This window comes from Sus scrofa, chromosome 3 (genome assembly GCF_054392235.1).
Source record: "Sus scrofa isolate SSC_HxYL_T2T_F1_AM1 chromosome 3, Sscrofa_HxYL_maternal_Yorkshire_Landrace_v2.0, whole genome shotgun sequence".
Lineage (NCBI taxonomy): Eukaryota > Metazoa > Chordata > Mammalia > Artiodactyla > Suidae > Sus > Sus scrofa.
In genome coordinates this window covers 81888230-81914274 of record NC_139385.1, presented here as the reverse complement: position 1 = coordinate 81914274, position 26045 = coordinate 81888230, and the positions used below count along the sequence as shown (strand labels likewise).

Genomic DNA, 26045 nt, shown 5'->3' with positions numbered 1-26045 from the left:
ACAACATGCCTGTGAGATGAGTGGACTACTTTTAGACAAGGCAACTCATATCAGAGAGACTGAGTGACTTAGGCATGGCTCCAGGAGCCAGGTGGCATGATGGAACTGGGCACCCAGGGCTCCTGGCCTCCAGGCTCATGCACCCCCCTGTTCTCCATGGGCTCTCTGGAGCAGACTGAAGTCTGATCTGGCCAGGGTGATGAAGGCCAGGCCTGAGGCACAAGAAGAGGAAGAGGAGAGGCTGACATCATCTGAGGGCCCAGAACCTTTCTTTGTAGCTAGGCAGCAGACAGTCCTCCCCGGCATGTGTTCCTCCTCTCCTACCCAAGTCCAGCCAAGCAGCACTTGTGGCTGTGCCTGTGTCCTTCAGGTTCAAGTACTGCTTCCTCCACCCCCACCTAGGGAGCAGTGATGGGAGACTCAAGCAGGTGCTGGCTGGGCAGCAAAGGCAGAAGTTCAGCAGGGGTGTCAGCAGGCAAGGCCAGGAGCCCGGAGCTCATAGACAACATATGTTCCCCACCCACAATGACACCCCCATATGCAGCCACAGGTAAGAGGCGACTGTCCTATGAACTATTTGAGTCTCACACTCAGAAACCTGTTTTCATAGGACAGATGAGAAAAGCAATGCTCAGAGCCACATCCAAGGTCTTAGAGGTGGAGCCAGACCTACAGCTCAGGACCTGTGACTCAGATCTGCTCATTCATTCATTCTCATTCATTCATTCACATTTAGTGAACAAGCACTATGTGTCAGGCACCCTCCAAAGAGTTCTGTATATATTAACTTATTAATCTCCTCAACAATCCTATGAGGCAAGGACTAGTGTATCCCCCACTTTTTAGGTGTGGAAACTGAGGCACTGAGAGTGTCAGTGATTTGCCCAAAGTCCCACAGCAGCACTGGGATTTGAACCCAAGTGGGCTGGTTCCATAAACCCCACTCTTTTCTCTTCTTTTTTAGGACCGCACCCATAGCATATGGAAGTTCCCTATGCTAGGGATCGAATCGGAGCTTCAACTGAGGCCTACACCACAGCAGTGGCAACACCAGAGCCGAGCTGCATCCAGTTAGGCTTATCCACGACTGAGTCCCCCAGTGGCATGTGCCTTTCTTTGAAGTGAGATGTGCCTTTCTCTGGCTAGCACCTCCATAACGTCCATCCCATCCCAAGTAAACCCATACTTTCCATCATCTGCCTGTGAGCCAGAACAAGGATGTGGCTACAGCCCAGCCTGGCCCATGCAGAGAGGAGGACCCAAGGAGATGGGGGAGAACCATGATGGAGGGAGCCTGGGTTTCTGAATGATCTTGTGGAGCAGAGCCACTTGCCTACCTGGAATTTGAACTATTACATGGGAAAGAGCTAAACTTCTATCTTATTTGAGCTGGTGTGTTTTGAGATCACTTCATTACAGCAGTTAGTATAACCCTAACTAAGATAACCCATTTGGGGTTTTGGGAAACTGCCTCCCATGATATCAGGGAAGACTCTCAAGAAGAGAAAAGAAGGGACGAGCACTGAGTAGCGTTGAAGCTCTTCTCATGGCATCTGGCAATGCTTCCACCTCAGGAGGTTTTGGGGTGAGGTAGAAGGGACAGTTCCATCTTAAAGTGAAATTCCTAGTCACAACTTGATCCTGTCTGGGCTTATCCCATCTCCAGACTGTGGCAAAAAGAGTCAGGGTCACAGATGCAGAGGCTGGCTTGGCTATTGACTCCCATGGTCTTCCTGTGCAGGTCACTTCACTCATTAGACTTACACTGTTTTTTAAAATTAATCAGACAGGGAGTTCCTGTTGTGGCGCAACAGAAACGAATCCTACTAGTATCCGCGAGGATGAGGGTTCTATCCCTGGCCTTGCTCAGTGGGTTAAGGATCCAGTGCTGCTGTGAGCTGTGGTGTAAGTTGCAGACACAGCTCAGATTCCATGTTGCTGTGGCTGTGGTGGTGGCCAGCAGCTGCAGCTCTGATTCGACCCCTAGCCTGGAAATTTCCATATGCTGTGGGTGTGGCCCTAAAAGAAAAGAAAAAAAAAAAAATTAATCAGACAAGATGGAGTTTCCTGGTGGCCTCAGCAGGTTAAGCATCTGGTGTTGTCACTGGTGTGGTTCTGGTTGTGTCTGTGGGTTCGATCCCTAGCCTGGGAACTTCCACATGCTGTGGGTGTGGCCAAAAAAATTAATCATACAGGAGGTAGAAGCAAGTCTCTCCAGGGCCCCTTCCTGTCTGATGATGTCAGATCCAGTTTATAGAGAGCACAAGACAGGACTCGAGTCTGACCTCTTGGGTCTGGCTATTCCCTGGGGACTGCTGGACCCATGGGTCAGACCCTGGATGCAGAAATGGTAGGTACCACCCACATGCCAAGAGCTCATTGCTATTTGAAGTATAACAAGAAAGCCCTGCAACAAGGTTACAAGTGAGGATTATTTGCATAGAAAGCATTTGACGGGAGGCCAGAAGAGCTGCAGTAGACAGTCCATCCACACTGAGAATCTAGGACAGGGAGCCCCCGGTGTCTTCTGGGCAGCCCATTGAAGCAGCTCCACTTTAAATCACAATTCCTCAGTGTGACCTGATCTGCTTTGGGCTCAGCCATCTCCCTCCGTTCCTCGGGCTGAAAATTAAAAACGTGAGGCCCTGATCCCTTGGAACTTACTGGCTGCAGCAACAAACCAGTGTGGGTGTGAGACTTTGGACCTTTTTTGATTTTGCAACTGGGAGAATGAGGACACGGGGGAGGGGCGTGGGGAAACAGGGCAAAAGGTTGCTGGAACAATGCAGAAGTTTGCTGATTTCAGAAATGGCCTAAGTCACAGCTGAGCAGCCATCTGAACATATTAGAACCTGGGCTAGAGGCTAGGGAGGGGCAGAGAGGGCACACCTCCAGTGCCCAGACTCCAGACGGAGGAGTGACTGCCCGGGCCTTGTCCCTGGTCTGGCTCATTCCCCTTCCCCTCTGCCTCCTTCCAAGCTGCTTCTCCAAACCTCCAAGCAGACGAGACAGAGCCTATTTAAAACAACCTCCAGAAGGTAATTAAATAGAGCCTGAAGGGGATCTCTCTGTAAAGCAGAGGATGCTTCCATAAAACAACAAGAAATCTTCTTAATTTATCATTTGGGCCAATCCCATTATTCCTCACCATTAATTCTGTTGCCATGGTTACTCCCAGGTAATATGTACACATGCAAATCTATGTGGGGCAAAGGTACCCCCCAGTTCCACAGATGAAAAGAGAGAGAAGCTCTGCTTCATTCTGCTGCACAAACACACAGCAGCGGTCACGACTTCCGTGTACAGGCAGCTTCTCTCCATTGAGAGGCTGGACCCTGGACTCAAACACGTTTCTGGGAACTGGAACTCCAGATTGCCCACTTGTTGGCCATGTGATTTGGGGAAATTAATCTTTTTGAGCCTCCACTTCCTCATTTGTAATGTAGGAATATGAATACTTATTCTCAAGGTTATTGTGACAATGAAAGAAAATTCATTTATCCAACAAATATTTACCGAGCACCTGTTAGGTGCTGGGCACAGTTCTAGGCACTAAGACCATATCAGTGAAAAAAGGCCAAAAATCTCTGCTTTTGTAGTGCTTACATGCTTGTGGGGACGCGCAGTGAAAAATAAAAATTATAAAGAAGTTTTCTGATATGTTAGAAGGATGAGTGCTTTAGGAAACATGGGGAAACAGAACAGGGTAAGGATAGGGAGTGTGTACTGGCAGAAAGGATGGATTTTATTTTTTTTTTAATTTATTTTATTTTTATTTTTTGTCTTTTTGCCATTTCTTGGGCCACTCCTGCGGCATATGGAGGTTCCCAGGCTAGGGGTCGAATCGGAGCTGTAGCCACTGGCCTACACCAGAGCCACAGCAACTCGGGATCCGAGCCGCGTCTGCAACCTACACCACAGCTCACGGCAACGCTGGATCTTTAACCCACTGAGCAAGGTCAGGGATCGAACCCGCAACCTCATGGTTCCTAGTCGGATTCGTTAACCACTGTGCCACCACGGGAACTCCAGGATGGATTTTTAAAACGAATTTATTATAGTGGGGTCCTGGCAAAAAGAGGGGGTGAAGGATGGTGAACACTGGGAGACATACGAATGCAATGACATGACCAAGGCTCCTGTCATGGGCGAGGGGATGAAAGGAAAAGGCCAGGGCTGTTGCTGCAGTGGATGTGGGAAGGGGGTGACCCTGTGGCTGCATCCCCAACTCCCAGGAAGCACCTCTAGTCCCAGGATCCCCCCACTGGCCATGGTTCCCTAAGATTCATCTCTTATCCTGCCTCTAGCACTTAATGGCTTTTTCTTTTGCTCCCCTTGGCTTTCCCTTCCCCGGACAGATTCCCAAATAAAATGATGTTTTGTGCCTGACAGAGGTCATTAAGGTGGTCAGGGTAGTTTTCATTGAGGTGACACTGGAGGAAATACTTGAAGGAGGGAGTGATCCGTGAAGATACCTGGCGGGAGATTGTTCTGTCCAGCAGAACAGCCAGTGCAAAGGCCCTGGGGCAGAAGTGGGCCTCTCCAGCATGTGTGAGGGACAGCGAGGGGGCCAGTGTGATCGAGGCAGACTGAATAGGGAAAGAGGAGTGGGAGATAAGATCTCAGAGGCCTGGGGGCTTTGCAGCTTGTACTAAGGACTGGGGCTTTTACTCTGAGTTTTTACTGTGGCAGTGGTTCTGAACAGGAGGGCCATTTTTCACCCAGGGGCCATTTAGCAATGTCTCGTTGTTAGGATTGGGAGGCAGTGCCATTGGCATCCAGGGGGTAGAAGCCAGGGATGCTGCTCAATATCCTACGGTGCACAGGACAGCCCCCGCAACACAGAGTTATCGAGCCCCAAATGCCAGTTGTGCTGAGGCTGAGAAACCCCACAGCAGAAGAACAAACAGTGTTCTTACAGACGTTTTCACAGACCACTCTGAGGGCTGAACTGGGAATGAGCAGAGGGGGCCCAGGTAGAATGCGGAGACTACCCAGGCAGCTGCCACAGTGACCCAGCCCAGAGATGTATCTACAGCACCCAGTAAACTCCTAGCACTTCATACAAACTGTTCAATTAATACTAATCACTTGTCTGATTTGAGCTAACGCTAAGGGCCAACCTGGGGCTGCCTCAGAGTTGCTGGGTGCTGATAAGGATCCCAGAAGTCTCTGCCTAGGGATCAGGGTAAGGGACAGGGGGAAGGTGTCAGCTCAGCTTCTGACAAACCTGCTGATCCCCAGGGAAGATTCCAGGTGCAAGTATTTTTAACTCTCTGGTATTTTCTCTGCTATTTTCAGCAAAGCCCAAACACAGCTGACCCCAATTCCGCTCTGCCAGAGGAAGAGACTGGCCGGATCGCTTACATCTCAGCTGCCCTTCCTCCTTGGCAGGTTGCAGGGCAGAATCTGGGACTTCTGAGCAACCAATACGCTGTGCTGGATGCTGAGTGGGCAGGTGATAAGGGAAGCCGGTTCCCCGCCCCGGGAAATGTGGAATGGGGGACCAGAACCACCACTCAGAAGCCTGTAGTGGCTCCCAGAGACATGCCGCCTCACTCCTGACCACTTCGGCCCCTCCTGAGCTGGCTTCCTTATAGCGCTTACACCTCCCAATCTATCTGGCCCAGAATGATTGCACCACAGTTTCACTGGCCCGCTCCTGCCCCGCACCAGCAGCTTCCTCTTGCCCCACGCAACACGGCCAGCATCTCCTTTGGGTTTCAAAAACTTTCACAATCTGGCCTATAACTTGCAACTTCCTCTCCACCTTTTTGTTTCATCTTCTCTCCCTTTCTCTCTCATCACGCTCTGTCTCTCAGCCCCTCTCTACCACTGGGCTTTTGCCTGTGACTTACAGGGAACGTCCCTCCCACCGCCTTGGGTCTCCCCCTACATTCTACCTCCAACCACTTCAGTTTCCCTCGGTGATGCCTTCCCTCAGCATCAGCATTCGTTCTCAGGACTCTCAGCAGAACTCCGCCCCGCCCCGCCCCCGCCTGCCTCCAGCAGCCAGCTTCCTTGTGCGTCTGCGCAGAGCAGCGACTGAGGGCAGGAAACAGGCGTAGGATCCCTCCACCTGCCCTGCCCTGCCCTGCCCTGCCCTGCCCTGCCCTGCCCACTGCACCTTTCGTGTACCCAGTGCCCCACGGGTGCCCTGGGCCTGGCCTGGCAGCATAAACGGCACAGTGTACCTGGGGCTTCGAGAACCCCCCACACATGGAGCTCCTCTGACAGTACCCCTACCCCACCCCACCCACCCACTCTGCCCGTTGTCTGCACACACGTTCCACTCCACAGGGTATCACCTTCCTTCCAAATCCACCTTCAGGTAGTGGGTGAAAGATAGATCTTCTAGGGCCAGGGTCACACCCCACGCATACTGGTTATGTGACCTGAGGTTAGTAATGGAATCTCTGAGCCTCAGTTTTCTTACTGGTAAAATGGGGCTAATAGAGGCATCTACCAAACTGTTTCTGTGAAAATTAATTGAGATAATATGTATAAAGTGCAAACATTTAGCGCAGCACAGGGCTGTAGGGGAGCCAGCAGTGAGTGATGGCTCATTACCATTCCATATTGAACCTCACCCGTCTCCCTCCAGCCCAGGCCATTCCAGCAAAGCCTCATCAAATGCACACAGCACAGCAAACATCCAGGAACTTAGCAGTCTGTGCTTACGTTTTTGCTCTCATCTGTGGCTTTGTTATTTAACGGACAGTTACAGCCCTTATTAGGCTTCCTAGCACATCAAATTTCTACCTGTCAAGCCCAGAGAGTAAATTATACTTTTATTTCATCCTCAGGACAAATTTTTCATTGGTAGAGCAACCTTTCTACACATTAACAGTCTCTGGAGGAGATATCAGCCACTCACTCACCAAAGCCACCCGTGCAAATAAACTATCAATCCACTTGCACAACCCTCCGGTGGGACATTGAACTGGAGGGCAGGTAAGGTGACACATTAGCACTTAGGATACCCAGTGACACCCACAACATCAGGACAGGCCCACAGGCATCAGGACACAGCCACAGGCTTTTAACACACACACCTGCCAAAGGATCTCACAGCAGGCAGAGCTGTTGTCCAGACTGAGGTCAAGACCTATCCTGGGCCTCTTCTCACAGCACAGGCGTGACCTTGAGCAGGGCCAGCCTGAACCAGGAATGAGGACTTCAGTAATTCCCGATCTTGCAGCTTCCCCAAACTCTGAGCAGGTACATCATCACCTATCCCCTCTTTCTGCAGCGGTGGCAGCAGGTGGAAGCCAGAGGGGGCATGGCTCTGGAGATGAGGCCCAGGGAGGGAAGCACTGGGAAAGTGGCAGCAGAGTCCAATCCCGCTGCTCTGGGGAGCCAGGGCAGGGAGGGGGGTGGATCTGCTTATTAGTGGGATCAAGTAGCAGGCTCACACCTAGAGCACTGTGCTACCCAGCCTCCAGATGGACACTGCAGGCACTACCAACAGGAGCCAGAACTGGGAAGTACAGCTAGTGCCAGGGTCCTCCCCCGCCCCAACCTCCCCTCCTCCCAGCTCCCTGGAGGCACATGGGGGCTTTCAGGATAGAAAACAAAGGAGGCGCAGAAAACAACGGGCAGCTTTAAGCTACTGAAGGGAGCGAAAAGGAGAAACATGGCCTCGTTCCTCAAACCCTGAAAGCTGGAAGGAGTCCCAGGAGGTGAAAACAAGCTAGAGGGGAGCTTGGGCTGGGAGCCAACACAGGTCAGGAAGGGCCTGGAGGCTGAACCACCCCTGACAGGTCCATAAGGAACTGCCACAGTCCGAGCACTACTTCTGCCTAAAGAGGGGCGTGTCTGGTCACCATCAGCCAGGCTCCTCCTTGCCCTCAGGCAGAGGGTGGCACCAAGCTGAGAAATGAGGAGATCTGGGCCCACCCTCTCTGCTGACAGCTGCCCCCGACTGGGCCAGCAACACAGATGCCTAAAGATGGATCCTCTCTAAGCAGCATGGCAGCATCTCCCATCATTCCCGGTGCCCTGCACAGGCACATCCGGCCAAGGGGCTGCCTCTCTTGGTACCTCTGCCCTTCATCCACAGTGAGGGCTGCAGTTCAGCACATTCACCTGTTCCTTCCTCTGGAAGGCCCCCTTCACTCTGTGGTCATGATGTGCTTCCTTGCCTGGACTGCTCCTACCCAGCGCCTCCTCCTCACCAGATCCTGTTCACCCCTCAGATCTCAAGTGAGAAATCTCTTCCAGACATCCCTGGTCTGGGCAGGTTACTCCTTTTTCTACTCTCCCACAGTATCACGTGTTTTCACTATCAGTGCCTAGATTCTGGGCAGTCCACGAGGCATCAACACTAGCCTGTAGATGCTCCATAAATACATAGTGAGGGAGTTCCGTCGTGGCTCAGCAGGTTAAGGATGCAGTGTTGTAACTGCTATGGCTCTGGTTACAGCTGCATGTTTGACCCCTGGCCCAGAAACCTCCACATGCTGCAGGTGTGGCCAAAAATAAAAAATACATTGTGAAACAAACTGGGTTGGGGAGGGTGGATAGCTTTGATCCCTGCCCCAGGGAATACCCAGCCAAGGCACCAGTGTGTTGTGCGGGCAGCTCAGGGCCTCAGCTTGGGCTTCATGTTTAAAGAAGGCAGGAGTGATGCCTCACAGAGTCACAATCAGAACAGAAGAGGAGGCAAAAGCAGACATGATTTTGGATGGAAAGTGAGTAAAGTGTTAGTAACTGACCCAACAGAAGAGGAAGTTAGCCCTCAATACCTGCAGAAGGCCCTTTTTTTTTTTTTTTTTGTCTTTTATCTTTTTAGGGCCGCACCCATGGCATTTGGAGGTCTCCAGGCTAGGGGTCCAATCGGAGCTGTAGCTGCTGACATACACCACAGTCATAGCAACGCGGGATTCAAGCCGCGTCTGTGACCTACACCACAGCTCATGGCAACGGCAGATCCTTAACCCACCAAGTGAGGCCAGGGATCGAACCCGAAACCTCGTGGCTCTTAGTTAGATTCGTTTCCGCTGCACCAAGATGGGAACTCCAGAAGGCACTCTTAGGAAGCTAGGCCATCCCTTCCAAGATACCAGCAAAGTTCAGGACTTGCAGAGACCAAGCATTCCAGGAAGAAAAGGTTAACCACAGGGCTAAACACAGGGAGTTGGTTGAAAAATCTGTACTCAAAGCAGTAGAACCCATAGGCCTTCCCTCCCAGCAAGGGGACTCTTACCACCCTCACCTGTATCCATCCCCCAGACACTGGAAGTTTATCATCTTTCTGGAGACATTGAATCCAAATGACTCCAGACTTGGGAACACTCTTCCAGTGGAGGGCAGGGGCAGGTGAGGCTAAAAGCAGGAACATTAATGAAAGTCTGCAAAGTGAATATTGGGTCTCCAGCCTTCTTCCCCTACTTGGCTTCCAGAATGCAGACAGATGAAATGATACTATATTTACAAAACAGAAGGAGGATCCTATTAAAACGAATAAAGAAAAGAAATAACCAGAGTTCCTGTCATGGCTCAGTGGTAATGAATCCAACTAGTATTCATGAGGATAAGGGTTCGATCCCTGGCCTTGCTCGGTGGCTTAAGGATCCAGCATGGCCGTGAGCTGTGGTATAGTTTGCAGACACGGCTTGGCTCTGGTGTTGCTATGGCGAGCAGCTACAGCTCCGATTTGACTGCTAGCTTAGGAACTTGCATATGCCATGGGCGCTGCCCTAAAAACAGAAAGACAAACAAAATGAAAACAACCAAATAATTCTCAGAAATTAAAATTATACTAGCTGAAGTTAAAAATTCAATAGACATGTTGAAAATAAACTCAAGGTAATTTCCCGAAAAGCCAAGCAGAGGGACAAAGTGATGGAGTAGAAGAGAAAAAAAGATAAGACAATCTGGGTGTCCATCTAAGATGTTAAATATTTGACTAATGGGAATTCCAGAATAAGAATAAATTATCACAGAAAGAGTATAAGAAAACTTGCCAGAATTGAGAGACAGGATTCTTCAGATTGAAAGGGGTCACCAGAAACTCCCTAAAAAATGAATTTTAAACATACGGCATTGTGGAAGTTCAGAAATAAACTCTATAGATAAAGAGAAGATCCTAAACATTCCCCAAGAGAGAAAAGAGGTCACTTGCAAAGAATTGGGAATAAAATAGCTTTGGATTTTTCAACAGCTGTACTGGAAGCCAGAAGAGGAATATCTTCAAAATTCTGAGGAAAAAATGATTGTCAACCTAAAAATTGGAATTTTCTCCTCAGCCAAACTGTCAATTAAAGCCGAGTGCAGAATTACAATTACAAATTACTCTTTTTTTTGTCTTTTTGCCTTTTCTTGAGCTGCTCCTGCGGCATATGGAGGTTCCCAGGCTAGGGGTCCAATCAGAGCTGTAGCCACTGGCCTACGCCAGAGCCACAGCAACTCGGGTTCCAATCCGCGTCTGTGACCCACACCACAGCTCGTGGCAACACCAGACCCTTAACCCACTGAGCAAGGCCAGGGATCGAACCCGCAACCTCATGGTTACTAGTCGGATTCATTAACCACCGCACCACAACAGGAACTCCCCAAATTACTTTTTTTCAGATATAAAAGGACTCAAATTTTTCTTCCTATTTACCTGTTTTCAGGAAGCTACCAGAAGAGGTATTCCACCAAAATGAAGGTATACACCAAAAGGAGTTGGCGGGAGGGGCCCAAGAAATGAAAATTTCAGGGGAAAAAAAGTGGAACTAAAGGACAAGTCTTTGGATTGAAAGGAGGCACTGAAAATATCAAAAAGCTGCTAGTGGGTGCGGTAGGAATTATAGATGGTACAAAAAAAAACTATGTCAGTGAAAAAAAATTATTAAATTTTAATTAATTATTATAAAATAAAATCATCAAATGATTAAAATAAAATAATTATGAAATAGAAAAACTATTAAATCTAGATAAAACATAAAGTCAAAAAGGAGGGGAAACACAATCATATACAACAAACTTGTAATGTTATTCATATAACCGTAATAATGTGAATATTGAATATCCATAGACTCCAAAACTATGATAACTACATTGGGAGTGTGATGAGGGTAGGGGAGATAAATTTGTTTATGGAGGTGAATGATAAGATAGCAGAATCCTCGACTACCATAATAGATAATGCAAAAGAACTAGTTGAGAAATATCGGTGAGAAATAGAGAAAAGATAGTTTCTATCTGAAGAAACAGCTAACATTATTTGCTTCTGGAGAATAGGAATGGGAATTCCTAGAAAGAAAAACTTTATCATATCAACCATCTATCTCTGCAATCACTAGAGTTGCTCTATACTACATCTCCCTACCCTTTCCCAAAACCTACCAAACCATCAACATTTCAATTAGCTCTAGTTCAAGTTCCAACATGATATAAAAAAAAAATGAAATTGCTGTGTCCTAGCCTAATTCCCACCATCTTCCCCCATTTTTCCCACCCTCAATCTAAATTTTTGGGTAGTGGCATGCTGGTAAATGTTCAACACTTGATTCTTTGAAGAACAATTCCTAATGTATAGCATTTGCCAGTTTCCATGGTGTAAATTCTCCCATCATGGCTGATTGCAAGCTATCACTGTGAGGTCACTGAATATGGAATTGGGAAGAGATGCACGTGTCTGCTCCAGCAAACTACTGCCTTAGGCCTCTCTGGCCTTTTCAACCTCCGCACTTCCCACCAGACTCAGATTACAGGAGAGACCTGAGTCTGCCCTCCAAAAAGCCAGTAGTCCACAGGGGACATAGCAGCAGTAGAAGCAGACAATGCAGGGAAGAGAGTGGTTCTGGCTGAAGGGAAGGGGTGTTGAAGTTGCCACTGTCCTTCCCCTCCCCACCTCCAGCAGAGTTACCTGCTCATTGGTAACCCCTGGCCGCAGGGTCCCGTGCTTGTAGTCTTCCAACAGTTGCACAGCCTCTCTGAGACGTCTCTGCAGGCAAAGAAAAGGGACATTGAGGGTCACCGATCCAGGACTTCAGCAACACTTTCCCTTGCAGGGGTGCATCAGTGTTGATCAAGTACCAACAATATTTATGCCAAGCAAGGCCTGTCCTCCAGTTCAAGGGACACACATGAAACAATAAAGGAGGTGACAACCTAAATGTCCTTTCATAGGGAAAATAGCTAAATGGCTGTGACATAGACATAATAATTCTGTAGAACATTATTCAGCAGTTGAAGTAGGAAAGTAGGAGTTCCCTTTGTGGCGCAGTGGTTAACGAATCCGACTAGGAACCATGAGGTTGCGGGTTCGATCCCTGCCCTTGCTCAGTGGGTCAAGGTTCCGGCGTTGCCATGAGCTGTGGTGTAGGTCGCAGACGCAGCTCGGATCCTGCGTTGCTGTGGCTCTGGCGTAGGCTGGCAGCTACAGCTCCGATTCGACCCCTAGCCTGGGAACCTCCATATGCCGCAGGAGCGGCCCAAGAAATGGCAAAAAGACAAAAAAAATTTAAAAAAAATTAAAAAAATGAAATAGGAAAGTAGATCTACACGGCCATATCTCCAAGGTATTTTTCTAAGTGAGAAACAAATTGCAGAGCTGTATGACACCATTCTTTGTACCAAACCACCACCACCACCACCACACACACACACACACACACACACACACACACACACACACACACACACACACGGAAAACAAAATTTCCCATGAGAATATTTGTGTGAGTAAATGCATGAAAAACTCTAGAAGGAGACCCACCATACTGGTGACAGGGGTTACCTTGGGGTAGGAGGAAAGGGCCCAGACTTGGCAAGCAGTCTCAGAAAGGACTTCAATCTTAATTGCAATATTGGTAGTTGTTATAAAGAAAACATATTTATGTAATACTTATATAATTTCTTTTCAACATTTAAAAAACACTAGCAGATATAGCACAGGGAACTACATCTAATCGCTTGTGGTGTAACATGACAGAAGATAATGTGAGAAAAAGAATGTATATATATATATGTATAACTGGGTCACTTTGCTGTACAGCAGAAATTGACAGAACATTGTAAATTGGCTATAATAAAAAATTTTTTAAATAAAAACACTAGCAGAGATTTATATACTAAAATATATATGGCTACAGTAACGGGCGGGGAAAGAAAAAATAAAAGAAAAAAGAATTGCATGTTTTTTTTGTTTTGTTTTTTGTCTTTTGCCTTTTTCCAGGGCCACACCCGCGGCATATGGAGGTTCCCAGGCTAGGGGTCTAATTGGAGCTGTAGCTGCTGGCCTACACCACAGCCGCAGCAACACCAGATCCGAGCCGCGTCTGCGACCTATACCACAGCTCACCACAACGCAGGATCCTTAACCCAATGAGCAAGGCCAGGGATCAAGCCCGCAACCTCATGGTTCCTAGTCGGATTCGTTAACCACTGAGCCACAATGGGAACTCCAACAATTGCATGATTTTTTAAATCTTTTTTTTTTTTTTTTTTTTTTTTTTGTCTTTTTGCTATTTCTTTGGGCCGCTCCCACGGCATATGGAGGTTCCCAGGCTATGGGTCGAATCGGAGCTGTAGCCGCCAGCCTACGCCAGAGCCACAGCAACGCAGGATCCGAGCTGCGTCTGCAACCTACACCACAGCTCACGGCAACACCGGATCATTAACCCACTGAGCAAGGGCAGGGACTGAACCCACAACCTCATGGTTCCTAGTCGGATTCTTTAACCACTGCGCCACGATGGGAACTCCAGATTTTTTAAATCTTAAAAGCTAAAGAGACAACAATAGTAATAGAGGGCAGCCTTTGGCTCCAAAAGATTTGTATAAGAATGGTCATCGTGGCACTCTTCAAATAGCCCCAAACGCCAAACAATTCAAATGTCAGTAGTGGACTGGATAAGTAAAATGTGGTATATTCACACAATGAAGAATTAGACAGCAATTCAAATAGCAAACCACAAATGCATGTTACAATGTGGTTGAATCTCACAAATATAACATGGCAGGATTTATTTTCCAAAAATTGCCACCCCAATATCTCCCATCCCCCATGTTTTTCTAGAACTTTCCCACATCCTCATCCAGAGGTAGAATCCTTGTCCCCTCCCCTTGATCTTGAGCAGGACTTTGTGACTGATGGAGGATGGCCAAGGTGAGGCTAGATTATAAAAATACCACTTCTCTTGGAGGGTCACTCTCTTGGAACTCAGCCACCATCTTCATGTAGGCTACAGAGAGACCCATGTGGATAAGACCTGAGGGCCTGGCCCACGGCTCCAGCTAAGCCGCCAGCTAATGGTTAGCACCAACTTGCCCACCATGAAAGTGAGCCATCTTGAAATGGTCCCTCCAGCCAAGCTGCCATAGCCGAGGCTGCACGGAGCAGCAACAAACCACCTCCTCGAAAAAGCCCTGCCCACACCGAAGATCAGTGAGCGAAAGAATTGACTCTTGCTGCTTTAAGCCACTCAATTTTGGGGTGATTTGTTACATAGTAATAGAAGGCTGATGCACATAATACGAAGCCAAAAAAGGGCAGGCATAAAAAAAGTATATGTAAAATGCAAAAAAAACAGGCAAAACCCACCCATGGTGCTAGAGGTCATTACGGTGTTAACTTTGGGTGGGGGATCCTGACTTGGAAAGGGCATGAGGGAAACCTCTAGAATAATGGAAAGGTCAACGTCTTGATCTGACTAGTGGTTCCCGTGGTATAAACATGTCAAAATCCCATAAGCCCTACCCTTAGGATTTGTGTATTTTGTTACATGTATGGTGTATCTCAAAAAATCAACAATAAATAGTCAACAGGGGCAGAAGGCAGCCTATGTCAAGGTCAGATAAGGAACCCAGGCATCAGGAATGCTCATCATGGGGGAAGAAACCCAGGGAAGCCACCCTGTTCCCCTGTGACTGAGGGACAAAGCTGGCTGAGGATGGCAGTGCAGAGAGACCTAAGTAGAAGCCCCTGATCTAAAGGCAGGATGCAGCCCCGGGGAGGCATTCCATGAGGCATTTGCTGAGCAGGCTGACAGTAGCCACATAGGATGGGAATCCAACAGCCACCTCCTGTACTGTAACAGCAAAGCTAACTGCCAGTCCATACAAGCCAGCTGGGCCATCTCTGCCCCACCGGGCCGTCTTGTGTGAAGTACCTGCGGCCAGCGCTGGTCTAACCCAGGGCAACCAGGGGGCCAGGAAGTCTTCTTACTTGGGAGCAGCCTGACTGCTGGAAAGTACTGCCCCTCCCCTTTCAAATACATGCACATCAATCCCTGAATTCTTTTCCAGAATCTGTTTAGTTTCCAAAGGAGAGATAGCTTTGTGGATTTGCATTTTTTCCAGTTTTACTAGCAGTCCATGGTGTTTTAGAGAAAATGTCCAAAAAATTGAAAGTACACACACAAATTTGTAATCACCAGTAAACATATCACGGAGCTACCACTGCAAAGGTGATGACTTTCCTTCTAGATTTAACATGCTGGTTTTTCACATCGTTTGTTTTAACTTGCTTCAGATCACACAGAAAGTGAGCGCTTCAGTATTTGAACACAGACTTTAGTCAGACCCTTGCTGTCCCTACAACCCTGCCAAAGCCTCCCAGAGATGGGCCAAGGTCCCCTGCCCCAGTTTGCTTACTCCCCGCTGCAGCCTCTGCCCCGACAATGAATGCCCCACTTTCCACCCTGAATGGTGAATGGCCCCCGAGTTTCTCATTATTTTCCCACTTAACAGAGATCCTCCCGAGTTCCTCTAACAACCTGGCCAGGTTCCATCTCATTTGACACAGTCTTCAAAGGGAGGCCTCCTGCCCCAAGAGGACGCTTCCAAAGAGCCCTGATCTTGGCATGGATTGAGAAAGAACCAAAACTTGTTTCTCCAGACAAGTCTGAGAATGCAGGACTCGGGGAAGCTGGCATGTGCTTTTCTGCCTCTGGGCCTCAGCGTGGCCAGGCTATAGGACAGGCAAGACCCCAGGCCACTTTCTTGAGCAGTCCCTGAGGACAGGCTGGTTTGGGAGCTGGATGCCTCCCTGCAGAGAAGGGGCTGTTTTCAGGGAGACTGGAGGGGTGGGAGGAAACCTTTCTTGACCTTAGGCATTGTGAGGCTGGATGGGAAAGCCTTGGGCCTGGGGAAAGCTGGAGGTCAGTGGCAGCATGAATTCTGCAGGAAGTCTTTTTCAACCAGGAACAAATAGGCAGCCAGACTCTGAATGCAAAGATGGAGAGGGGCCCAGCTGGCCTGGAGACAAGGCTGCAGGCCCTGCTCTGGAGTCTCGGGCTGGGGGGAGGGATGGTCTAAGTTGTTGCTTCCCAGATTCCATCACTGGCCTGCCTGCCTCTGTTTGTTTGTTTGTTTGTTTTTGTCTTTTTGCCTTTTCTAGGGCTCCTCCCACGGCATATGGAGGTTCCCAGGCTAGGGGTTGAATCGGAGCTGTAGCCGCCAGCCTATGCCAGAGCCACAGCAATGCAGGATCCGAGCTGCGTCTGCGACCTACACCACAGCTCACGGCAACACTGGATCCTTAACCCACTGAGCAAGGGCAGGGACGGAACCCGCAACCTCATGGTTCCTAGTTGGATTCATTAACCAGAGTCACGACGGGAACTCCTCTCCTTGTATTCGATGAGGCATGGTCTCCGGAAGGTCCCTGTGGAAACAGGCACCTGGGAGGTCTGCTCCTGGGGAGAGAATGTGAACAGAGGGCCACCCCAAGACCCTGAGCAGAAGGAAGCAGAGGTGGGCATGGAGTGTTAGGGTGGCGGCAGAGAGGGCAGAAGACCCGGCCAGACAGGAATGGGGATGGTGGGACACAGGAACAGAAGGCACAAAAGAGAAAGACAAGGAAAGTCATCAGAAGCAAAACTAATCTTGGAGTTCCCACTTTGGCTCAGTGGTGATGAACCTGACTAGTATCCATGAGGACACAGGTTGGATCCCTGGCCTCTCTCAGTGGGATAAGGATCTGGTGTTGCCATGAGCTGTGGTGTAGGTCGCAAACACGGCTCAGATCTGTCGTTGCTGTGGCTGTGGTGTAGCCTGGCACTGCAGTTTCGATTCGACCCCTAGTCTGGGAACTTCCATATGTCCTAAAGGACAAAAAAAAAGAAAAGAAAAGAAAGAAGAAGAAGCAAAACTGATCTTTTTGGGGAGGAAAGGAGGACACTAGAGCCCACTCCCAAAGCTAAACGCAGAGTATAATCCCTGCTTGGCTAAGGGAGGATGTCAAAATGATTTAAATTATTTAAGTATTTAAATTACTTAATTTCTTATAATTACATTTAATATGTTAACTGTATGACAGGAGCGATGGCACTTGGCCAGGATGTGAGAAGTACCCAGAAACCTCTCACCCACCTCCTGAGGAAGGACCCACTTCCTCTCCAGATGGTACCTGCAGGTTCCTACCTCCTGATCTTTTTTTTTTTTTTAAGATCTTTTTTTTTTTAAAGTTTTTTTTATTTTCTTTTTCAGGGCCACACCCTGGGCATATGTAGATTCCCAGGCTTGGAGTCAAATCGGAGCTATAGTCGCCGGCCTATACCATAGCTGCAACAATGCCAGATCTGAGCTGCGTCTACACTACAGCTTACAGCAACACCAGCTCCTTCACCCACTGAGTGAGGCCAGGGATCAAACCTTTGTCTGCATGAATACTAGTCAGTTTCATTTTCGCTGAGCCACCATGGGAACTCCCTACCTCCCGATCTTGCCTCTACTGTTCAAGTCACCCAGACACCCTTTCTCTCCAACAGTCTGTCAACATCCCCAGCCATTCTTCAAGGCTCAGGACCATCTTCTCCAGGAATCTTCCAGAAATGCTCCCTCCATCCTCTGAACATTTGGTTTGCCCTTCTCTGAGGTCCTTGACCCCCTACTGCCACGTGCCCATGTTTTCTGGCAGAGACTATGAAGTACAGGTAGCAGGGGACTGGTTTGGGGTATCTCTGCAGAACGATTTTTAACACAAATGAATGCCTGAGGCTGCTGGGGGAAGAGGTGAAGGGTATGGTCAGGGTTCGGGATCCAGGTTCCAAAACGAGCAGGCCAGACTCCCTTGATGGTGATGCTGGTTTTACAGAATCTCTGGATTCCAAGAGATATGTCCGGTTCACACAGGACATAGATAAGAATACCCTCCCATGTGTGTATGTGACAGGACCGAGTGGGCATATTCCTTTCTCTGAGACAGCTGGGGCCCCAAGTGGGAAGGGCATTTCAGTGCCCAGGGCCACAGGGTGGGTGGGTGGCCCTGAGGAGCCACAAGTCCCCTCCATCCCAACTCTGGGCCATTTCCTGGCCTCATGAGGGTAACAGAGAGAATGAATGATCTTCCAGAGAAATCACAGCAATGCCTACACCTGCAAAGCCGATGCCCATGGGGACCAGGCACTCTGGGTACAGAAAAGAAGGGCCTTCTTTACTCTTACTCAAAGCCGAGCCCAGCCTGACTCGGAGAAACTGGACAGTATGTTTAGCAAAAGTGGGTATAATCGAAACATGGGCACTTCACGCAAACTCAAAAGTTTAGTAGGAGTCCCAAGCTTGCAGAACTTTTAAAAGCGAGGTGGGAGGAAGAAAAAAAGAAAAGAAAAAAAGGAGTGCCAGTGATCGGGGGAAATAAATAAGCAAGCAGAAGAGTAGGGCTGTGCTTGAGGGAACGGAGCTGGTGGGGGGGGCTGGGAGTGGGAGGAGGGTGGGGGCCCTGAGATCTGTCCTGTGGCTCTCACCTGAGCCAGCCTTGAATCTGCCAAGGGCAGAGCCGGGCATTCTTCTTCTTCTTCTTTTTTAAATTGAAGTATAGTTGATTTACAACATTCTGTCAATTTCTGCTGCACAGCGAAGTGACCCAGTTACACATACACACACACACACACACACACACACACACTCTTGTTCTCATATTATCTTCTATCATGGTCTGTCACAAGTGACTGGATATAGTTCCCTGTGCTATGCAGTAGGACCTCATTGCTTATCCATTCTAAATGTAATAGTTTGCATCTACTAACCCCAAATTCAAGTTCATCACAATCCTTCCCCCTCCCCCTTGGCAACCACAAGTCTGTTTCTGTTCTGCAGAGAGATTCATCTGTGCCCTATTTTAGATTCCACGTATAAGTGATATCATATGGTATTTGTCTTTCTCTTTCTGACTTCACTTAGTATGAGAATCTCTAGTTGCATCCATGTTGCTGCAAACAGCATTATTTTGTTCTTTTTTATGGCTGGGTAGTGTTCCATTATGGAGAAAGGGGAATCCTCTTACACTGTTGGTGGGAATGTAAATTGGTACAACCACTATGGAAAACAGTATCAAGGTTCCTCAGAAAACTAGATATAGAAATACCATATGATCCAGCAATCCCACTCCTGGGCATATATCTGGATAAAGCTTTCATTGAAAAAGATACATGCACCCCTATGTTCACTGCAGCACTATTCACAGTAGCCAAGGCATGGAAACAACCGAAATGTCCATCAATAAATGAATGCATTAAGAAGATTGGTACATATACACAATGGAATACTACTCAGCCATAAAAAAGAACACATGCGTTTCTACCTTGTCTGCAGCCACAGCTTGAACCATTCCTTTGTGGCTCTCTAGTGGTGGGACTTGGGGGCCAAAGCTAATGATTTCTATGCAGGCAGTCTCGAGTACTTCTCTGGTCTTCCCCTGGCCTTCCTAAGCCCCTTCTTGCTCCCTCCTGGCAGTTCCAGGATCCACAGAGTTATCTGCGCTAGACTGGTTCTTGGGTCCCACCAGCCACAAGCTGCCCTCTCAAGGGAAGGGGAAACCAGGGACACAACTGGAGAGGCTCTGAGGTTTCCCTACAGTTGACCTCTGGTCACCTTTAGGGCACTGATGTAAGTAAACCGATACAATTCTTGCAGCAGACAGGTAGTAGAGCCCTTTAGAAAATAAATCTGTCCAGGGAGTTCCCCTTGTGGCTCAGTGGTAATGAACCAGACTAGTATCTACGAGGATTTGGGTTCGATCCATACCCCCGCTCAGTGGGTTAAGGATCCACACCGTCGCCATGAGCTGCGGTAGATCGCAGACGTGGCTTGAATCTGGCATTGCCGTGGCTGTGGTGTAGGCCGGCAGCTATAGCTCCAGTTAGACCCCTAACCTGGCAACTTCCCTATGCTGCAGGTGCGGCCCTTAAAAAAAGACAAAAAGACAAAAAGAAAAGGAAAGAAAGAAAGAAAAAAATAAATCTGTACAGCTACCCCAGGAACTATAAAAAATAATCATGGTCTCCAGTCTGGATACCTTACTACTGGGAATTTTGTTCTAAAAAATACATTTAGCAGAAGTGAAAAGTGATATACCTGAGACTATTTTTGCAGGAAAGTAAAATAGGAAACTACCTACCTGTTAGACCTAAAATCTAACAGGGACAGTTATTTATACTGTAAGACTCGATTTCCTAAAATTATAAAGACTGGAAATAGATGAAAAAAGAAAAAAAAAAAGCCTATGTTCAATGTAATAAGTATGCCAAAAATGTATGCAGATGGGCAAAAACTTGAAGTGTAGAAGGGTACTGACATTTGGGTATTTTTAAGATAAAAATTCCACTAAATTTTTTAAAATTAGACTATCTGATGCTATCTAGAATGCATTTAAATGGATGCCCTTCCTCACTGCTATTGAGAGCATAAACTAATACTGTCTAGATACGAGCTGGTACAATTTGCAGGACAATTTGGCAATATACATCAAAAGCCTTAAAATGCCTTTCATTCAGAAATTCCATTCCAAGGAACTGATCCGAAGGAAATAAAGAGAAACATGGGGAATTTATGTACAAGGATATCTATTGCTTGTAGATATAAATATTATTTATAATGGCAAAAGACAAAGCCACCAAAATGCTCAATAGTGCAAATGATTAAGTTATAAAATAACCGCATGATGGATTCCTATGCAGTTATGAAACACATCTTGAAACATTTAAGGATGAGGAAAAATGCTCACAACATGCTACACAGAAAAAGCAATATATATCATGTACACATAGATCACAATTTTAAATATACATATATTTATGTATATGTATATATACACACACACACTCACAATACACAGACACAGATCCTCCTCTATTTATGATGGGGTTCATCCTGAGAAATCCACCATACACGGAAATATCACATCTCAAGTTGAAAATGCACTTAGTACATGTAACCTAACAAATATCATAGCTCAGCTGAGCTTAAATTTTTTTTTTTTTTTTTGTCTTTTTTGCTATTTCTTGGGCTGCTCCCGCGGCATGTGGAGGTTCCCAGGCTAGGGGTCGAATCGGAGCTGTAGCCACTGGCCTACGCCAGAGCCACAGCAACGCCGGATCCGAGCCGCGTCTGCGACCTACACCACAGCTCACAGCAACGCCGGATCCTTAACCCACTGAGCAAGGGCAGGGATCGAACCCGCAACCTCATGGTTCCTAGTCGGATTCATTAACCACTGCGCCACGACGGGAACTCCATCTGAGCTTAACTTAACACGTGCTGAGAACACTTACATTAGCCTACAACTGGGCAAAATCATCTCGCGCAGAGGCTATTTTACAATAAAATGTCTCATGTAATTCATTGACTACTATACTGAAAGGGAAAAACAGACGGGTTGTACGGGTACGGAATGATTTTAAGTATCTTGTGGTGTCCCCTCGTGATCATGTGACTGGCTGGGAGCTGCGGCTGTCATGGCCCAGCCTCACAAGAGAGGGTCAGAACACACATATCACTAGCCCACCATATGATCAAAATCACAATTCGAAGTGTGATTTCTACTGAACGTGTATTGCTTTCACACCATCGTAAAGTCCCTAAATCATAAATAGAACTGTCTTAAGTTGAGGACTGTCCATGTAGAGAGAGAGCGAGCTGTAGACACATATAGATGCACATTATAAAAACCATCCTAATTTTGTACATACGCATACACCAGAATGTTGATTGTGATTATTTCTTGCAGGTGAGTTTTTATTTTCAGTTTTAGACTTTCACATATTCCAGGTTTTAGTGATCACTACCAGCATCACATCACGTCGGGAGTCACACAATGCCAGGTTTTTTTCATTGTTAATGATGCTGTTTGGTCACCTGGTTAAAGGGATGTCCTGCAAGCTCTCCATTTTAAGGGTACCCTTTCCCCTTGCAATTGCTAAGTAATCTTTGGGGTGATACTCACTTGAAAGCAGAAGAATAACCTGTTTCCCAACAACATTTTACTCTGTGGAAACAGCATCCATTAATGGATCTGGGTCGAAATGAGTTATTTCGCTGAGGATTACACAATGTCTATTTCCTTCTACATTTATTAGCTGACATGCTTCTGTAAGGAAGACCTTCTCTCTCCCACAATTTTTAGTTTTACTATGGACCCATGGATTCTTCTTCTTCTTACTATTATTCAATGTCTTGTAATCCATTGCTCTTCTTCTTAATGCTCAGATTGTCCCAAAGGTAGCCACTTTCTGTTCCCGTGTCTCCCTCATTCGATGAATAATTTCTTACTTTCTAGAGCAACACTCTCTGCCTTAGGTGTGGATTTGGCCATTTCTCTAAGAAGCCCTGGGTCCTTCTAGTAAGTCGTAGTATTTAGAAACCAAGATCTGAGTGCTAAGTGTGTTCCTTGTAACTGGGGTGTCATTACTTCTAGGCACTTTCAGTGAACAGAGCCAGGAAATTGGGAAATATGTGCTTGTGTGTGTAAATCATGAGTGCATGTTGATACTTCCAACTCAAATACAACATCAGATTGTTTTTGTCTTACCCACCCAACATAGTTTCAGATTACTACGCCAACACTAGTGATCCCATTTCAGTTAGTTTTCCATGTCTTTCAGAATGAGAATCTGTCAACCATTCATTCCTTTAAGTAATTTTTGAATTCAGAATAGCAAACCCCCTTTCATTTTCAGTTCAGAATTAAATGTAACTTAGATGTCAACTGGTACAGCCTTGCCCTTAGAGGTCTAGAGTCAATCCCATGACCTATGTGGAGACAAAGCTGGGGCTTCTGCCACTTCCCAGTGGTTTCCTTCCCCAGGCCCAATCCTGCACACTCTGCCCCCTGACAGTAGACTCACAGCCCCTCGGGATCCCGCCAAAGAATTTACTCTTGGGAGTTCCCACTGTGGCTCAGTAGGAACAAATCCGACTAGGAACCATGAGGTTGCAAGTTTGATCCCTGGCCTTGCCCAGTGGGTTAAGGATCCGGCCTTGCCGTGAGCTGTGGTATAGGTTGAAGATGTGGAGTGGATCCTGCGTTGCTTTGGCTACAATATAGGCTGGCAGCTATAGCTCGGATTGTACCCCTAGCCTGGGCACCTCCATATGCCTCAAGCGTGGCCCTTAAAAAAAAAAAAAAAAACTGGAGAGATAGAGAATTTGCTCTTGCAGAGTTTTCATGAGCCAGGCAGATTTTATGACAATGTCATAGGAATGATGGTGGAGGGGACATCAGTGCAGCGTGTCAACAACTTTCACAAGCACGCAGGACCAGTCTCAAAAGAGCCCCCAGCCACTGGCTTTTCAGTCCATCATGGTTACTTATTCTCCTTCCCACCATTTTCCCCTCTTGTTCTTCCTTTCTCCTCTCTCCCGGGAGGATCAAAAAACATCATTCCTCCCGCTCTGTCAAGCAGGCCAACCCCCTCCTTCTCGGAAGACTTGCTCAGACAGTCTTAGAACAAAGACAGCTTTTTTCCTAAGAGAAATTACGGTGCATAAAATTTGCTCCACCTCATTACACATATAAGGGTTGGAGTCTTTTTAAAGCTCGGCCAATTATACATGGCAAACAAGTAGCGGCAAACCTCTCTGAAGAGGAGTCTATCCATTGACTGAGCGAATGCCCCCCAGAACCGGGTCACCAGATGGCTTGAGCTGCCCAGAATCTTTCCACATTTGGAAACTCTGGCTTCCAGAGCCACCTCTTCATGTTCCCCACTATCCTCCTGCCCTCACAGGCAAAGGGTCCTGTCCAGATCGCCTCCGCTGGGGCGGCCACCCCCCCACCACAGGACCCCAGCCAAGGGCCCCGGGAGAGAAGCAGTGTTTTCTAGACGTGAGCCATGGTCTTCGGACTGAGCCCAACAGAAGGGGGATCCTGCCCCTCCTCCACAACCCCTCAGTGTGTGGGGGGAGGGCTCGGATAAAAGACCCTTTCCTCCTGGTGCCTCTCCTTTCTCATGGCCTCCATGCGGGCAGCCTTGGTAAGCTACCTGCCTGGACCCAGTGAGGGCCTGAAGGGCCCATTCATGGCCCTTCTGGATTTCTTAGGCCCTAGAAGATCTTCCGTGGGCAGAAAATTTCCCAAAGGTCAGCGGGGAGTCCTTTTCCAAAGGACTGTTGGAAACAGTCCCTAAGTGGGATGTGGGGTGGGGGTCAGGAAGCTTATCAGAATCTATGATAAGGGGAAGAAACGTGTGAAGTCTGAAAAATATTCTTAAATGTTTGTTGCATCAGTTATTTTCTAGTCACTAAGCAGCTAAGTTGCTTTGACAGTTCAATTAATAGTAAAGTATGAGACTGTTGTACCGTAGAGCTGATTTATGATGTTGTGCCAATTTCTGCTGTACAGCAAAGAAGTATGAGATTTTTTTGATTGACTGATGGGGAAATAGGCAAAAGATGCTTTAGGGATGTACAGCAACGCAAGAGCCTTTCAAAACGCAAGAGTTGAAGAAAAAAGATGTGGGACAGGAAGAGAGGAACAAAATGAGGGGGTCTGGGAGAGAGAGGAGTGCAGAATAGAGAGGAGAGAGCTGTGAGCCCCCTGCCCCAGGGCAGGGGGTTGGGGAGAGCTCTGCAGCTGCCCACCCCCCACCCCCGCCAAATCCCCACCTGCTCCTGGCAATCTGGGGAGCCCTGAAATACCTCCTGACCTCCCAAGGCTCTTTCACATGCTTCAAAGTCCACCACTAGTACCTCCACCTGTTGAAATAAGTGCTGGCTCTGCCTCTCCTCTATCAAGCAGGTGGCTTTTACGTTCGGATTTATGTTGCCACTCTCTCTTGATCTGCACCATTCTGGAGCTTTCGTGAAAGACCCATAATCTCGGCTAGGTAAGTAGTTTCTCTAGCTTGGTGCTCTTCCAACTTTTTTTATTTTATTTTATTTTTGGCTTTTGTCCTTTTAGGGCCACACCCACCGCATATGGAGGTTCCCAGGCTAGGGGTCGAATCAGAGCTGTAGCTGCTGGCCTACACCACAGCCACAGCAACGTCAGATCCGAGCCTTGTCTGCGAACTACACCACAGCTCATGGCAACGCCGGATCCTTAACCCACGGAGCAAGGCCAGGGATTGAACCTGCAACCTCAGGGTTCCTAGTTGGATTTGTTTCCACTGCGCCACAACAGGAGCTCCTCTTCCAACTTTTTTTATGATTGCATGGATTACTCCTTAGGAGAATGCAGATGAGGCCCAGTATAGTAGCCTTGCCCTTAAGAGGCGGTACACCCAGGTAAGCTCAGCCAGTTAAATGCTTGAGTCCTTCATCCTTCCTGAGATGCAGCAGGAAATCACATCTCAGGGTAATTCCTACATTTCCTGTTCCTGCGCTGCTCTCCCAGGCACAGAGGGGAGGGTTCTAGGTCCAGGTGCCTAACAGGCTTTGTGCTCCTTTTCCCTCCCAGAACTGAAGCAAACCAAGGCTCCCCACAGAGAAGATGAGCAGAGAAGTGCTGTCTACTCAGGGGTTGATGCAGAGGCTCAATGACTTGCCTCAGGGTCTGTAGGGCCCCAGGGTGGGAGCTCAGGGCTTCTTCCAGCTGAGTAATCTTGGGAAAGTTCACTAAACTTGAGTTACCCAAACAGGAATGTTAACTGGCCAAAAAGAAGGGTTCTGGAGATAAGCTTACCAGGGTTCATACCCTGGTTCCATCACTGGCCAGTACCATGTACCTAAGACCTAACTCCTCCCTATTTCCTCATCTGCATAACGAAACTCAGAAGAAAATACCTCCTAGGGTTGCTTTGAATTTATCTGACAAGCTAATACTTATAGAATGCCTCCAACACTGCCTTGCTCACAGAAAGTGCTTAAGAAATATTTGCCACTTTTTTTTTTTT

The 26045-nt window shown here is 47.6% G+C and overlaps 1 protein-coding gene across 4 annotated transcripts in view; it reads right to left on the bottom strand.

The window, feature by feature from the left end:
• SFXN5 (sideroflexin 5) overlaps positions 1–26045 on the bottom strand; it is a 133969-nt gene that overhangs the window by 90485 nt on the left and 17439 nt on the right. For all 4 annotated transcript variants that reach the window (XR_014841694.1, XM_003354772.6, XM_085018916.1 and 1 more), the window contains exon 3: positions 11858–11935. Coding sequence is in view for 3 of the 4 variants with exons in the window: in XM_003354772.6 (XP_003354820.2) it covers positions 11858–11935 (78 nt within the window). In the remaining variant the exon portion in view is untranslated. The remainder of the gene's footprint in view (positions 1–11857; positions 11936–26045) is intronic.